The sequence below is a fragment of the Nothobranchius furzeri genome, chromosome 2 (assembly GCF_043380555.1).
Source record: "Nothobranchius furzeri strain GRZ-AD chromosome 2, NfurGRZ-RIMD1, whole genome shotgun sequence".
NCBI lineage: Eukaryota > Metazoa > Chordata > Actinopteri > Cyprinodontiformes > Nothobranchiidae > Nothobranchius > Nothobranchius furzeri.
Window position 1 is genome coordinate 22,922,342 of NC_091742.1, and position 17,751 is coordinate 22,940,092.

General features: G+C 42.2%; 1 protein-coding gene across 2 annotated transcripts in view; it reads left to right on the forward strand.

The window, feature by feature from the left end:
• The window catches only part of plcb1l (phospholipase C beta 1-like), a 196,247-nt gene extending 179,301 nt beyond the window's left edge, over positions 1-16,946 (forward strand). The window contains exon 33 of one of the 2 annotated variants that reach the window (XM_015948147.3): positions 16,496-16,946. In XM_015948147.3, the coding sequence (XP_015803633.3) occupies positions 16,496-16,720 (225 nt within the window). In that variant the 3' untranslated portion in view covers positions 16,721-16,946. The remainder of the gene's footprint in view (positions 1-16,495) is intronic. The other variant, XM_070545047.1, reaches the window with a different exon arrangement.
• The last annotated feature ends 805 nt before the right edge of the window (positions 16,947-17,751 follow it).

Here is a 17,751-nt window from a genome sequence, read left to right on the forward strand (position 1 = left end):
AGGGAAATCGCTTATCGTTGCACAGCAGAAGTATGCAGCAGTGTTCTTTTTTTTCAATAATTACAAGAAAAGTCTAAGAAAAACTTGTGCAAAGCAGCAGATAAGTTATCAGATAGGAGTCAGGAAAGGTCCGTGCCCCACACACACTCTTTAGAAAAAGAAAGTTCAGCTTCTTTTCTCATTAATATCTAGTTTAGTTACTAATGTTGTTTCATATTGCATTACTTTTACAGTTATGACCACTGCAGTAAAAGGAAAGATCTGAACCCAAGCGCTCTTTTCCTTAAAAAACCTGACAAGGTTGAGACCATGTCCCATCTTTTGGACATAGATTCTGTTTAATTGGACTCTGTTGTGGCACCTCTACACATCAAAAAGTGTAGATCTGAAGTTTTTATGTGACAGTGCAGCAGCTCAAAGCAAAGAATTAATTTGGCTCTTTAGAGGCCTTCTTCACTTCCCTAGGTAGCTTCTCAGAATGAGGACAGCTGGTGAAGAAGGTCATTGAGAGCTGTATTTTAAGAAAGCTATAAATGTATGTGTGTGTGTGCGTGTGTGTGTGTGTGCGTGTGTGTGTGTGTGTGCGTGTGTGTGTGTGTGTGTGTGTGTGTGTGTGTGTGTGTGTGTGTGTGTGTGTGTGTGTGTGTGTGTGTCTGTGTGCATATGGAGTTTGTTGACAGATCAGAAATTTCCAGAGATGAGGTACAGATTGAAAGGTTGTACTTTCTAAAGTCTATTCATGTCAACAGTTAGCTCTTAAGATGGACAGGTTCTCATGGTTATTGGTTTGAAAGCTCCTTCTAATCTCTAAATGCTATGTCTATTTTTAGTTCACACTAAGAGTTGTATTTCAAAAGATGAAACCAATTTCTAAACTGCTATGAACTTGTTAGGATGTCCGTTAGCAAACCTGAAACTCAGACTGAACATTTAAGGTGAGCGTGCAGGAGATTCATTCTTCTGACGTCTGTTTCATGAGACATCATGTTTGTGCAGATGTGTCTGCAAAAACAGAGCATGCCAGATAGATGTTCCTGAAGGTATTTTGGAGTCAAACTGGGGGTCTGATTTAACGTCCTCCAGGAATTTCAAGCAATGTTGAATTGCAACGTTCTTAGAGCTGTCATCTTTTTACCACACTTCAAATTTAAGAAATAACTACAAAAGATACTAGTCTTGATTTTTAGCTTCCTTTGTGCCCACATACACCTGTGTACCCATATATACCTGAGTGACCACACGCCTGAGAACCCACATATTCCTAAGTACCCAGGTCTATCCGAGTACCCACATATACCTGAGTACCCACAGTAACCTGTGTACCCGTATATAGCCTGAGTACCCACATATACCCGAGTACCCACATGCACCTGAGTACCCACAATAACCTGTGTATCCATATTTACCTGAGTGCCCACATACACCTAAGTACTCACATATACCTGAATACCCTCATGCACCTGAGTGCCCACATATAGCCGAGTACCCACATATACCTGAGTACCCACATACACCTTAGTACCCACATATACCGGAGTGCCCACAGACCCCTAGGTACTCACATATACCTGAGTACCCTCATGCACCTGAGTGCCGACATATAGCCGAGTACCCACGTATACCTGAGTACCCACATACACCTGAGTACCCACATGCAACAGAGTACCCGCATATACCTGAGTACCCACATGCAACGGAATGAAATGACTGTTTTCCACCAAAAGTCGTTTTCCCCCTCTCCTCTGATACAGAACTAGTCTGCATGAGATATGGCCTCAAGGTCTCATGCATTTGCTTCTAAACTGCTTCTTTCCAGCTCAAGAGAAGAATGAAGAAAGGACTCTCTCCTTTTAATAAATCAAATAACTCTATTTTTAATAAAGCTAATCAAACAAAGTGTTAGTCAATAATAAGATGTGACCAATCTGTGAAATCAAAATATTAATTACTTTATTATAATCCTATAGAATAGAATAAGTAATATGACTTTAAATGTTTCCACTAGGACTGATCTCACGTAGCGTCAAGAGACAACACATTACTTTTACTGATCCAATCAGAATCTGACAGATCTGACGGAGGCGTGGTTTTGGTGGTGTTTGGTAAATCTGTCGTCTTTTCATTCGACCATAAACCAAAACATCCGAAGTATAAAACTATGCCCACGTCATCTTTAACACAGTTCAAAACGTTCTATAGAAGTTGTCGGAGTGGCCAATCCGTAACTTTCCTCTTCAGCCAAAAGAACCAACGACAAGCTGGAAAAAATCTGCTGCAACGGTTCCTTTCAGAATAAATGCTGAACCATCAAGACCCAGTTTTGGGTCTCGCTAGATGCCAACAAACTGTCGTGAGTACCCACATATACCTGAGTACCCACATGCACCTGAGTGCCCACATATAGCCGAGTACCCACATACACCCGAGTACCCACATATACCTGAGTACCCACATATACCTGAGTACCCACATGCACCTGAGTGCCCACATATAGTCGAGTACCCACATACACCCGAGTACCCACATATACCTGAGTACCCACATGCACCTGAGTGCCCACATATAGCCGAGTACCCACATACACACGAGTACCCACATATACCTGAGTACCCACATATACCTGAGTACCCACATGCACCTGAGTGCCCACATATAGCCGAGTACCCACATACACCCGAGTACCCACATATACCTGAGTACCCACATATACCTGAGTACCCACATGCACCTGAGTGCCCACATATAGCCGAGTACCCACATACACCCGAGTACCCACATATACCTGAGTACCCACATATACCTGAGTACCCACATGCACCTGAGTGCCCACATATAGTTGAGTACCCACATACACCTGAGTACCCACATATACCTGAGTACCCACATGCACCTGAGTGCCCACATATAGCCGAGTACCCACATACACCCGAGTACCCACATATACCTGAGTACCCACATATACCTGAGTACCCACATGCACCTGAGTGCCCACATATAGCCGAGTACCCACATACACCCGAGTACCCACATATACCTGAGTACCCACATGCACCCGAGTGCCCACATATAGCCGAGTACCCACATACACCCGAGTACCCACATATACCTGAGTACCCACATGCACCTGAGTGCCCACATATAGTCGAGTACCCACATACACCCGAGTACCCACATATACCTGAGTACCCACATGCACCTGAGTGCCCACATATAGCCGAGTACCCACATACACCCGAGTACCCACATATACCTGAGTACCCACATATACCTGAGTACCCACATGCACCTGAGTGCCCACATATAGCAGAGTACCCACATACACCCGAGTACCCACATATACCTGAGTACCCACATATACCTGAGTACCCACATGCACTTGAGTGCCCACATATAGCCGAGTACCCACATACACCCGAGTACCCACATATACCTGAGTACCCACATATACCTGAGTACCCACATGCACCTGAGTGCCCACATATAGTCGAGTACCCACATACACCCGAATACCCACATATACCTGAGTACCCACATGCACCTGAGTGCCCACATATAGCCGAGTACCCACATACACCCGAGTACCCACATATACCTGAGTACCCACATATACCTGAGTACCCACATGCACCTGAGTGCCCACATATAGCCGAGTACCCACATACACCCGAGTACCCACATATACCTGAGTACCCACATATACCTGAGTACCCACATGCACCTGAGTGCCCACATATAGCTGAGTACCCACATACACCCGAGTACCCACATATACCTGAGTACCCACATATACCTGAGTACCCACATGCACCTGAGTGCCCACATATAGCCGAGTACCCACATACACCCGAGTACCCACATATACCTGAGTACCCACATGCACCTGAGTACCCACATGCACACGGGTACCCACGTGCACCTGATTACCCACATATACCCAAGTATCCACATGCACATGGGTACCCACATGCACCTAATTACCCACAAATACCCGAGTATCCACATGCACCTGAGAACCTACATATACCTGAGTACTCACTTGTACCTGAGTACCCACATACGCCTAAGTACCCACATACACCTGAGTTCCCACATACACTTGAGTACCCACATATACACGTGTACATGGAGGGAAAATGCTAACTCTAAACAGAAATGAAACGCAGATGGGATTTAAACCTGTGACCCTTCTGCAAGGCAACTGTGCTACCTAGCACCAATTGCACCACCATGCAGCCATTGCTCAGAGTTTTGACAGTTAAATAATTGAAATATATAATTTGGACTCAAAGACAAAGCAAACCGCTGCAGAAACCTCAGTTCATCAGTATCGTATTTCAGAAGCAGCTGTATGGAAGGCCTGCTTTACAGTGGAGTCTGAAGAACTATTTCAAAACCTTTTATGATATGGTTATGTTAGCAGAATTCATGATTCAAATGCTTATGTTTCTTGGTAGTATGTGAAGTTGTATCTGTAGAATCGCAACATAACACAAAGTCTGAGGGGTCGAAATTCAAAAGTCTAAATCCTGGTCCTGGAGGGCCACAGCCTGCACGTTTTCCATGTTTCCGTGCATCAACACACCTGATTTGAATCAGTGGGTGATTAAAAAGCTTTTGAATACATTTTGTGTAACCTTCTGATCCCGAGGCAAAGGGGGACGCATGCTTGTTAACCTTCTAGAAGTCAGCTAGGTTAGCAATCTTGTGCGAACCTTTCAAGTACACCTTCAGATTTGTGAGGTTTTCCCCTTTAAGAAACACCCCGCATGATCCTGTTCTATCACAAGACACCTGCTTTTATCGAAAGAGCAGTAAAAGTAATCCCAAAGTACACTCTGTCTCTTCCCAACTCTTGCAGACCTATTGCTCAACGTTTACCGACGAGCCATCTGCACATAGCAAAAACAAACAAAAAGCAATAACCAGAAATTATGAATAAGACATAAACATGGAAAGTAAGCAGATTTTCTCTACAGATTCAGATAGTTTTGTTAATGCTCAATACAGTTTCAGGTTATTTATTTATTTATTTATTTTCATTTATAGTTATTTCAGTTAAAGGGGCATTATGGAAGTTTGACAGCCAAAACATGTATAGAAATAATAAATGTCTTCTTCATTCATTCTCCTGCAATGCCCTGGTCCTGTAGAATGAGCCCTGGCATTTTTTTACTGTGATTGCCTGTTTTTCTGTAAAATCACAGAAAAAGAGAGATGCTCGGGTCGAGCAGGCTGCTTCATGCGCGTTCACGCTCAGGCATAGCCCGTAGCATTTGCTATCCGTAGCTTTAGCAGCAGAGAGAGGCAGTGCCACTTTGTCGCTGTTCCTAACGCCTAGTGATGAACCTAGCTACATTTATGAGGACCCTTAGCTACTTTCTGTAGAACTTTCTTCTAGATATTTCCGGCAAATTAGCAACAAAATAGCCATTTTCCCTCCTAGCCGTTCTTTGAACGTTGTTTCAGGTGTTATCAAGGATATAAATGTTACAGATACAAAGGACATCACTCGCGCTTTAGCTCACCAAGTAAGACGTCGGACTCTCGTGCAGTAGGCCCGGGTTTGATTCTGGATGAGAATATAGTTTATGTAGAGTGTATTTTTTACATTAATGGTATATTTTTTTCACAGTAAGATGCCCAAATTTTTATTTTGAGACTCGCCGAACGGCATTGAATTCACAGATAAAAAAGATGTGGGTTAAACTTTCATTTTGGAACAATTTTTCAAGCAAGGGAAGGGAATGATCTGAGCATGCAGGAGGACTGACCCATCATAAACCTTTGTCGGCTGTGCTGAAGAGAAAGGTACAGAACCAAATTATTTAATTATTAGCTGCACGTTCTCCTGTAGTCTGTCCTCCGGGCCACACACACGCACACACACACACACACACACACACACACACACACACACACACACACACACACACACACACACACACACACACACACACGGGACTGTCTCAGCTGTTATTTTCATTAAGGAGTGTGCACGTACAGCATGCGCGCCTCATGCACGAGCCTACTATTGAAGCTGCCGTTACACTTTTGGCCTGAGGGGGCAATCCGGAGCATAAAAATTAAAAACTCCGTAAAGTCCCTTTAACAAAAAAAAAAAATTTCTAGTTTTCGTAATTTCATTAGTTTTCATTAACAATAACCCTGGTTTGCACTGCTGCTTGACGATAAGAATGTCTTATTTCCTTTGTGTAGTGTGCATGTTAGCTTATTGTATAGTGTGCATGTTAGCATGTTGTTTATTATTCCCATGGTTCAAAAGAGTGTTAGTTTAACAGATGGATCTAAAATGTCCCTATAGGAATGAATGTGTGGGTGGATGGTTATTAGCTGTGAAGGACCTGTCTAAGTGTGGATCTCTCACCACACCTGGAGACAATTGGGTTTAGTTTTGAACCCTGCTTGAGCCCGATACTGCTGGAAATGGTTTATTTAGACACAAGACACAGCCAAAGCACACAGATAGCAAACAAATCTACTATCATCCTTGCATTTTCCCCTGATTCTCACTCCAAAATGTTGATAGGGTCCTTGTTGCCCCAGTTTACCAGAGAGATGTTTTGGTCACATTCTTGAAGGTGTGAATTGCTGTGAAATTGTCTGGAGATTAGATTTAGGGCTGCAGTGTAGGTGTTGGAGAGAAGAAACGTGTTTAATTCTCTGTCATTTGAAAAAAACTCCAATATCCTTCAGGTTTCAGTGGACTTCAGAGCCTGAAGAGATTGCTGGGCTCGTGGCTCTCCACATTTTTTATTTTAAATTGAAATGCATTAAGTTTAAAGTGTCAATGTGTAGATTTTACCATCAAAATGTTGTTGAAGATGAATTAAATGATGCCCGGTTGTTGAAAAATATTGGCGGTAGGGCTGCAACACACTTTTGACTTGAACTTGGACCATTTCTGTCTTTGAGTCTTTGCTGATTTCTCTGTTTTCCTCCACACCTACAGTAGATTAGCAGATTGTGCACCAGTAAAAAGCATCTTTGTTAAAAAATAACAAGCAACTTACCTTTGTTCAATAAAATTCTGGGGACAAAAGTAACTGGAAAAGATGTTGCACTAGTGCAACGTCTAAAAATGTGTTAATAGTTAATGGCACAGAGTTTTTTTTCCATCAACAGCCCTGGCTTACGATTTTAATTAATCCAGGCCTAGGGGTGTATTACTCTTTAGAAATTAACATAGTCTTTCACAATTTACCCAGGCACTGAGCTCTCCCCTTCCTCTTTGATGACTCAGACTTGTTTGCATTTTAGATGCTGCATCATCACCCTCGTACTTCTGTGCCGCACCATGTCTGATTTACACATGTTGCAAGTAACAAAGGTCTTAGCGTTGTTAAACACAAACTGCTCCCAAACTTTAGAAGTTTTTATTTTCTTAGGTCTTCCTGCTTCGGCCATGTTCTTAGTTTGTCATTTCTCATCAAAACACAGGCTTTCTCTCTTCGGTCTGCTCTGCTGCTGCCTACAGATGAGCTGCGAGCATTGACTGTCACATAAAGGTTGCACAAGACGAAGAAAAGTTGCAAAACACAACAAAAAGATTTTTATCAATTAGTTGTTGCAGCCGTAATTGGCAGCTTCGTAACATATAACCATAAAAGTTGTGTCAAAATACATGGGAGCGGGTCTAAGTGTCTGGGTGACGCCGTATTAGATGCAGTGTTTTCTTCTATGCAAGCCCATGAGAACAAAAAAAGCATTTACTGATTTGTAACAAACGGGTATAAAACTTTGGCCATTCATAAATGTTGTTTTACACATTTACCTTACCTCTTCGCTCGTTGCCAGTGATAAAAGGGGCCTGATGTGCTTGTTATTTTGCTGGAGGTTACACTCCCATGGATGTATGACCCTAATAGGGAGCCTAAGTCTCCTCCCTTTCCGGTCGGCTCATGGATCCCTGGAAGAACGAAAAAATGAATGCAAGTCAACAAGGCTAAAAGAGCTATTTTCTAACCACTTTCCCTGGATCGAACATATGTTGTTACAGCTATTTTTATGAAAACTAATGATGGGGGTTTTGACCATGCCAGTCACATACTTTGATATTTATCAGCTTGTAAAAGTTTGTAATTTGCATGACTACAAATTATACATCGGGACGTCGCTACAGAGTCTCCTCTCCCTTAGCTTAGCTGCTACTTACCATGTGGCCAGATTTATGACGGACGGATTTCAAGTTTGCTGAACTTCTCCGTGTCTGGTTCGATGACGTCACTTTTGGGAAGCACATTTGTACAACACATTCTCACACCCAAGGCGTCAAAATATGACGCTGTGACCAAGCCTAAATATATGACGATTCGGGATGCCCCAATGCGTCAGGAGACAACGATCAGGGACAAACAGCTGACGCAGCGTCCCAGAGCGTCGGTGTCCGACGCCTGTGGTGAGACGGACATTAGAAGTACTTGTGAACTACTTAACCTTCCCCTCACCCCAATCCTAACCTTAAGGTCCATAAACTGTGACCTTATATAGTTGAATAATGTCCGTGTGACCGCGCGCCTCAAACAGTGACGCCAGCGGAGCCACGTGAACCAGCGTGTCCCTGATCGTGGTCTCCTGACACGCTGGGGCATCCAGAATCATCATATGTTGAGGCTTGGTCACACGCATCATATTTTGATGCCTTAGGTGTGAGAATGTGTTGATTTGTAGTCTTGGACTTATTTTCACACAAAACCTAACTTACCGTTTCTCTCCCGTTCGAAAATAAGCACTTTCTTGGTATCAAAATGCATCATTAAAATTCACGGACATCATACGTGAAATCCATGGCACATAAGTGGAATTCGAAAATTAACGTTTTTAGCCCCCTTGACTTGCATTAATTATTTTGTTCTTATGGGGACCCATGGTCCGGAAGTAGATGGGCATGACTTAAGCTCCCTATGGCCATCCGTTGGTAAGGTCATACTTGAACACAAAAATACTGCTTGCTTGCAATGATTTAGGAATAGACTGCCCCCTATTGCCAGAGAAAATACACACGTCACTTTTATTATTTCACTGATGTGCGTTTTTTAATATTTCCTTAGATCTTATTTATTCATTTATTTAATTTAAATGAAAAAATAAAATTAGAAAAACTGAATGAAATGGAGTGCATGGACGTAAGAAAAAATATTTTATTACCGCCAAAATGAAAAAAAAAACAATTTGAATAAAGGCATAGGGATGTAAGAAAATAATGATATTCAATTGAGATTTGAAAGCAGTGTATCATTTATTGACACGTAAACATTGACAGTTTTTTTTGTGTGTGTGTGGTGCTAATCAAACTTCGACCACTAGGTGGCAGCATTTTCAACTGCCTTCATTCTGACGGAGCAACAAGATCTCGTGAAAACACTGGATGTGTCTTGGAAGTGGTCTTAGCTGTCCAATCATATTCAGTTTTAAAAATTGTACATATCGTCTGGCTTTTGGAATAGCAAAATATCGTATTGTGTCTCCCTTTTTTTGTGATATATATCATATTGCCAGACTCTTGAAAACACTCTCCCCTAGAAGCCACATATCAGGAAAATGCTGAAAACAACAGCTCAGCTCTAGTTGTCTGCCCCCTATCCAGCCATCACCCTGCCGTTCAGTAAGACTAGTTTATCCTAAGCTGTTCCTTTGGTGGAATCGAATTCTTCATCTGTCAGCACCCGAGCTCCAACAGACAGACGTCTCTGCTTGATTCAGAGCTGTTGATTACACAGAGAAGACATACACACACCTTTTGCGGGTGCCTGCCATTCCCCGCACCCCTCTACCCCCTGCCTCCCTCTCGTGACTGGAATCAGATTGGAGAAAGATAACAGCTTTAATCAGAGGGTGTTTGTGCCCTGTCCGGCAGACTAAAACACAAGCTGCACAAACACAAACACACAAGGTGGTGCGTGCAGACCGTCCCTCTTCTCAAGTAGGTCACCCGCAAAGCCAAGCAGGAAAAGCCCTGTATCACTACAGTGTGTCTTTAGCCATCTGCTTTTGATGTGTCTGCTCTGTAAACCCGCAGAAAGAAAGGGAGAAAGGCAAAAAAAGAGAGAGAGAGAAAGAGACGCATGAAAGGAGGAGGGCATGTTTCAGAGAAGGTGACCTTGAAATGCAGCGCTTGGTGGGGGTTTGAGCAGGCGCTGCTGTAGGCTGCCGCTCCCAAATATCAGAGAGTCAAGAGCTGCTTCATTTCACACTATCTGCATCACATACTGTTGCTACTTGAGTCATCAGCGTGATTAAATCTGCACTGTCTCTCTTTATGGAACACACTCCCGAATGTACTATTGATCTTGTTGCCTTTCAATCACAAATTGGCTGGAGTTTCAAGGATTACAATCAGTGCATGAATTTTATGTCGGTGTTCACGAGGAAATATTTCTCTGAAATTAGATTTTTGTTTAGACAATCTGGCAGCAAACCATGAAACTGAGTAATCGTTGCTGTTTTATCAGATGATTATGTCTGAGTTTTGTCAGCACAGGGAACAGCAGTACGTTTAAAATGCAAGGCTGTGACGCCGTTTGATTCATCATTCTATCGACACAAAGTGTTTTTTTGTACGAGAGATGATTTGACAGTTTGTTTTCACTTTGATTAGAATTACACACTTGCACACTCACTTCCCACAGTTTTACTGCATATTAGACATATACATCATCACACATTAACTTACATTACCACACACACACACACACACACACACACACACACACAACACTGGTCCACCTGTGGGTGAGTGGTGATGGCTGACTGCTTCTGCCCTCTTCCCTCTGCCAGTGGCGGGGCTGAGGATCTGGAGCTGCCTGCGGGGCCTTAGGGCTGTTGCAGGAATGGATGGGTGGGTGGGTGGGTGGGGATGAGTGCCCACAAGGTTAGGGTATGGTCTGAGCCCTGGCCCATGCTGCTGGCATGGTGAGTGGGTGGCTGCTGGCTTGGGATCTTGGGTATCTTGGGATGCCTATTGCCATGGGGGATGTATCCAGAAAGGGGAGGGCCCTCCACTACTCGGCCCCCCAAGTTTAATTTTTCTAGGGTGCCCTCTCCAACTACCATCCTCTTCATCCCTTTGGGTTGGGAGCGTGGTTGGGGGGTTGGTGCTCACTCTGCTGGGGGGGGCGGGGCTGGGCTGGCTTCGCGGGGATTGGGGTGGACTCTTGGGGCTTGGGGTTGTCTCGCTCTGGGCTGGCCTGTATCGGTGGGGGCGACAGTTTGTTGGGGTGGGGGCTCCAGCCTTGGTGTCCTCAAATGGGTTCCCTTTGGCTGGGGGCTGGTGCCCTAACATCCTGTAGCTGGGATCCATTCTTCCCTTGGCTCTGTCCTTTGGGCTGGCTCACTGGTGTACTTCCATTGGTGGGTATCGGCTCCTGGGGGCGTGCGTGGCCCCGGACTCTGGCACTGGTGGGACTTGGACTGTTTCGAGCAGCTCCTCCATCAGCACATACACAACATTTAAAAACAAGAAACAAAAACAAAACAACACTCTTTCAGACACCCACAAACATGAAGCGATCCACATAAACACAGCTTATACCTGCATACATAGGTAGCCACACATACACACTCATGCTTGAATATATTCTAGAAAATAGACACACACACACACACACACACACACACACACACAGGTACGTGCTACTATAAATATGGACAATACCATCAACAGTTTCCATTCCATTATTCTTGTAGATTTCTATTCTTTTTTTCATATTATGTTGACCCCATTGTCTTGTCTGTGTATTGGTTGTTGTCTGTTTGTTGTGTACTGTTGTCCCTTCATTCCCCCTCCCTCTTTTTTCCTTGTTTGTGTTGCGTGTCTCTTTTCTCTCTGCCTGCCCACTCTGGACCATAAGCATGCTTCAAACATAATAAAGGCTACTGCGCAACAGGAGCAATATCCCACATCCTTCTTGTGGTAGAGTAAAACTGCTCTGGCATGTAAAGGCACCCAGATCAACCGTTCTGTCTGCTTCTACTGCCAGGACAGAACATGTTGGGGGGAAAAAAACGTATTTTGACTAACTCAACAACTACTTCGTGATTTCAGCTCTAGGCATTTATTGGGTTGTTGCAGCTATATGTCTAAAAAGGTTTTGGAAAATAGAAAAGAAAGAATTACATATTTCCTTTAAATCATGAAGAATTTTTGTAAGAGATATTAAGCCATTTTTTTTTTCATCATCATGAACTAGTAAACATTTTTCATTTGTAGAGTTGGAATGAAATTGAACAGAATCTTAAGCAATTTAAAATATTTTTTGATATTAATTGAAATGTAAGATTCCTTGAAAGTACGTTTCAGTGAGAATATGGTTGAATTGCAAAATTTTTATATGGCTGGATGACGTGGCGCAAATAATGTAACTACAGACAAATTGAGACCTTTTCCTGTCATTATTTAGTCAGAAACAACGTCGATCACATCTCAGTTCGTTTGTAATTTTGCACTAATTTGCATTCATATTCATAACCAACACCTCCAAAGTTTTTTTTTAACTTTCTGTCTTGCCAAAATTAATTAAAGGGACATTATGGAAGTTTGACAGCCAAAACATGTATAGAAATAATAAATGTCTTCTTCATTCATTCTCCTGCAATGCCCTGGTCCTGTAGAATGAGCCCTGGCATTTTTACTGTGATTGCCTGTTTTTCTGTAAAATCACAGAAAAAGAGAGATGCTCGGGTCGAGCAGGCTGCTTCATGCGCGTTCACGCTCAGGCATAGCCCGTAGCATTTGCTATCTGTAGCTTTAGTCTTTGTCGATGTTCCTAACGCCTAGTGACAAAGCTAGCTACATTTCTGAGGACCCTTAGCTACTTTCTGTAGAACTTTCTTCTAGATATTTCCTGCAAATTAGCAACAAAATAGCCATTTTCGCTCCGAACTGTTCTTTGAACGTTGTTTCAGGTGTCATCAAGGATATAAATGTAACAGATACAAAAGACATCACTGGTGCTTTAGCTTACTTAGTAAGATGTCAGACTCTCGTGCAGAAGACCCGGGTTCGATTCTGGATGTGAATATAGTTTAGAGTTCATTTTTTACATTAATGGTATATTTTTTTACAGTATGATGCCCAAATTTTTATTTGAGACTCACCGAACGGCATTGAATTCACAGATAAAAAAAGATGTGGGTTCAACTTTCATTTTGGAACAATTTTTCAAGCAAGGGAAGGGAATGATCTCAGCACGCTGGAGGACTGACCCATCATAATCCTTTGTCGGCTGTGCTGAAGAGAAAGGTACAGAACCAAATTATTTAATTAATTAGCTGCACATTCTCCTGTCCTCTGTCCTCCGGGCCACACACACATGGGACTGTCTCAGCTGTAATTTTCGTTAAGGAGTGTGCACGTACAGCATGCGCGCCTTGTGCACGAGCCTACTATTGAAGCTGCCGTTACGCTTTTGGCCTGAGGGGGCAATCGCGAGCTTAAAAATTCAAAACTCTGTAAAGTCCCTTTAAGGACAAAGTTTAAACATGTATGACAGGAGGTTAGGTTGTGTTTGTAAATGAGAAGTGGTTCTCAAACCTTTTCTTTTAAAGTATGTGCTGTTATTTACCTCAGATTCAGACAATATTGATATATTGGATATTAGTAAAAACGCAGATATCAAACATTCCTAGTAAAATGGAGAGAATTTGGGGGGAAAATAGGCATCTCCTAATCTTATCTTTTCACAGGATCATCAATCCCCTTAATAGAAAGTGAAATGAAACATTGATGGATAGTTTCTTGAGAAAGACCGGAGACTGAACTGGACGTACTTGAATCATTTGTTCAAATTTGTGTATCTATAGATTATTTTCTATTCAAAGAACCTGTAGGTACACAAACGGAGTTAGCGCAGATTTATGGCAGCAGTGTTTGCTCAGAGTTCCTCCGCCATTCAGTCTAGGACTGTTTGTGTTCACTGTTTAGTTTGAGGGCGGGCGTTAATCTTGATTAGGAGCCGAATTTTCTGCCAACATTTTGTGCTTTCTCTCTGCACTCAGGTACTTTTGATCCCTTGTTATACTGATGTGAGTAGTGAGACTCTGACACTATTCATCTTAGCAGCTTTTCTTTTAATTACTGCCCTCCCCTGGGAGCCAGCTGTGTAGTTAAACAGAAATCAGCATTACAGCAATTATTGGCTCACAATGAAATGAATACAATCTTGTCATCTGTAATCATTGGGGGCGTCTATGCCTCGGAGAAAACATCTTCTACTATCTGAGTCTAGGAGAGGGGAGGGAGTATTTAGTGCGTGGGAGCAGGGAGAATCCTGGTTGGTCTCCGCGGATCAAACTGCTGCGTGTGCTCAGCAAGGAAACAGGTGAAGGGTGAAGGCCATCTCCTACATGGTCTAAATCTCTGTGTGCTCTTATTAATGATAACAAGTGAAAAAGTAAAAATTAAACCCATGCTAATGAGGTCTCGTACTAATAAAGCCAGAAAGAATTATTATGCAATCCCACATTTACCCTCTTCTCCTTCAGCAGTTGTTTAGGTTGTAAGTCCTAAGGTCTTAGGCTAGGATTATACTTGTTTTTTAACCTCATGTTGACGCAGCCTGCGTCTTGTTCACATACTTGCTGCTGCACTGCGCACAGTACTGGAGGACTCCTCTAGGGGGCATAGTACCAAACTCAGACTGGATAGACTGGCGGATTTGTAGAGCGCAAACAAAACAAACATGGCTGCAGTAGAAAGGATAAGCAGCTGGTTAATTCTGAGATCACAACAGAAAAAAAACCAGCAGCAGTATTGTTGGAAGTACAATGGCGAGTATGTCTCGCTCATTTTGTCAACTCCCCACCAGTTATGCAGCTTGTGATTACATTGCGTTAACTTAAACAGACACGCACAAACAGTGCTTCAAACGACGCAGGTTACGCAAGCCAGCTGTGATAAACATACGTAACCACAATTAAAAGCAAGTAAATCCCTGGATTTTTTCCTCCTTTCAGGAATTAGGTCTGATTCATTTAGAAATCTGTAAAAGTGATTGACTCGCTCTGTACTGTGATATAATGTAGGCAATATATCCTGTAGAGTCCCATGCAATTTGAATTGAGTGCTCCTCAGCATTAGCCAATAGCATCAAACAGCCGCCTACACACAGATGTCAATCACAGAGCTGATGTGAGCGTTTGCAGACGTACCTTGACAGATGCAGAGTTGTGGACATTTCTTATGGACAAGTCTTTGAAATATACACATATATGAAAAAAAAACTGTGTAACGTGAGAATAGGATTAAATGTATCTTTCTGCCTATAGATGGTGCCTTCTGGGGAAAAACCCCCTCCTGATTTCTGCTTTAATGACAAGTGGCTAGCAGGGAGCCTAAGTCTCCTCCTTTTCCAGTGGACTTATGGGTCCCCGAAAGAATAAAAAAATGAATGCAAGTCAACAGGGCTAAAAGCGTTATTTTCGAATCCACTTTGGTTTACGCCCTGGATCGCACAAATGTTGTACTGACATTTAAATGAAAAGTAATGATGGGTTTTTTGACAACGCCAGTCACGTACTTTGAGATTTATCAGCTTGTAAATGTTCGTGATTAGCATGACTACACACTCGAAATCGGCATGTTGCATTTGTGACGTCACCACATAATCTGCTCTCCCCTAGCGTAGCTGCTACTTACCAAATGGACAGATTTATTGTGGTTTTTTTTTTGTCCTCCTGTGGGAAGTTTGCTGAATTTACAGCCCTTTTCCCTCAGTTTTCTCCCTGTCTGGTTCGATGACGTCCCTTTTGTGAAGCACATTTGTAGTCCTGGACTTATTTTCACATAAAACCTAAAATAAAGTTTCCCCCCGTTCGAAAATGTGCGCGTTGTTGGTATCAAAAAGCTTCATCAAAATTTACGGACATCATATGTGAAAATACAGGATTATTTATTTTTTTCATTTTAATCAAAGGAGAGAAACAAAAGCTCTTGAAATACAAAGTTTAATAAGCATGTTACATTTTTGTAATGATACATGTTAATTACATTTAATTAAGGACCATAAGACATTAAAAATTCATATCTAGTATCAATTCCATCTCATGGACACTGGGTTATTTAAATCAGAAGATTCTAGGTTCGGCTCCTGGCTGGCTCGCCATTATGTTATGATAGATGTTAATTACATTTAATTAAGGATAATAAGACATTAGAAATTCATATATAGTATGAATTCCATCTTATGGACACTGGGTTATTTAAATCAGAAGATTGGATCTTTTTATTGCAGGGATTTTAAAATAACACTTTGCATTAACTGAGAGACAAGAGAGAAACAAAAGCTCTTGAAATACCAGGTTTAATAACATGTTACATTTTGAGAAGCAATAAAGTCCAGACATCATGAAGCTGTAGCCCTCAAACTGTTGCGTGATCTTTTTAACACCATCTGGATCTACTGACACATTCTAGTTGCATTCTCCCTTTTTGTATACAAATCTTTAGCATCAGCTGAGAGTTTTGTTTGTATTTTCGCAGATGCAGAGTGATCTGGACCAGGAATACCAAGACAAATTCCGACGGCTCCCCGTGGAGATCCAGGAGTTTGTTCAGGACAGCAGCAGGACCAAGCTCAATGAAGACGACATCCATGGAAACCTGGTTGCATCCTCCACCACAGAGAAGTTGAACCGCAAAGCGTCCCAGTCTGAGGATGACATGGAGGAGGGCTCGTCGGAACAGGTCTTTGACACGGCCCTTTAGGATATTTAACTTGTTGCTTCACATTGGGACTTCTTTGGGGCGAAATGGTCGCGACCACAGATCTAGAATGAGACTGCTCCAACTGTGGTCCAAATTGTAACCAATGGAGGGATTAGATCCTATCTGAACCTGAACTGGTGAGTAGAGGTCCTCTCTGCGTAGAGTGCTGTCGTGTCTGGAGAGCTGTTTAAGGTGAAAAGTACTTTTTGTGTATTTGTATGTCACCTGTATTTTGTCGTCTCTTTCGGTACTGCCACAGGATGTGTTACAGAAGACTATTTTGCAGAAATTTTAACTTACTTGAACTATTGCACAGAGAAAGTAATTTTTGTCGTTTTGTCATCATGTGCCAAGATTTAATTGTCTTACGGTGGATTTTTATTGGAGGCACCTTGAAACCTCCTTGAACTCAGCCCTGAAAGCTTCCATCTTTATCAGACTTGGGTTCACTCTTACACGTTTGCACTGAAGGCTCCTCCTAAAACTGTGTCCCACTTTTGACTTTAAACAGAAAGAACTGGCAGCTTTCTGGCTTTTCATTTGATCCCCATCGAACTAAGCTGCTATTATTTTTCTAACTCATCATTTTAACCATGTTTTTGTTTAATGTGAAATGTGTTTTTATGATGCAGTAATTTGTTTTATATGTGTGTGTGTGTGTCGGCAAGTAATTTTTTTTTTATTAAGTTTGCATTTTCTGTTGGCAACTCTGTCTCATAAGGGATAAAAGGACGGGAGAATTTATTTGGTATTTTTTGTTGTTTTATTTTTATTTTTTGCACAGTGTCTGCATGCAATTAAAAACTGTAAATGTTACAATAGCTCTGTAGCAGAGATGTTTATAAATGTAAATCTATTTTCTCTGGTACATTTTTATTGAACCTGCTAAACATTTGGCCCATTGTTGTTTTACCAACACATTCTCGCACCCAAAGCGTCCAAATATGACGCGTGTGACCAAGCGTCAATATATGATGATTCGGGATGCCCCAGCACGTCAGGAGACGACGATCAGGGACACGCAGGGACAC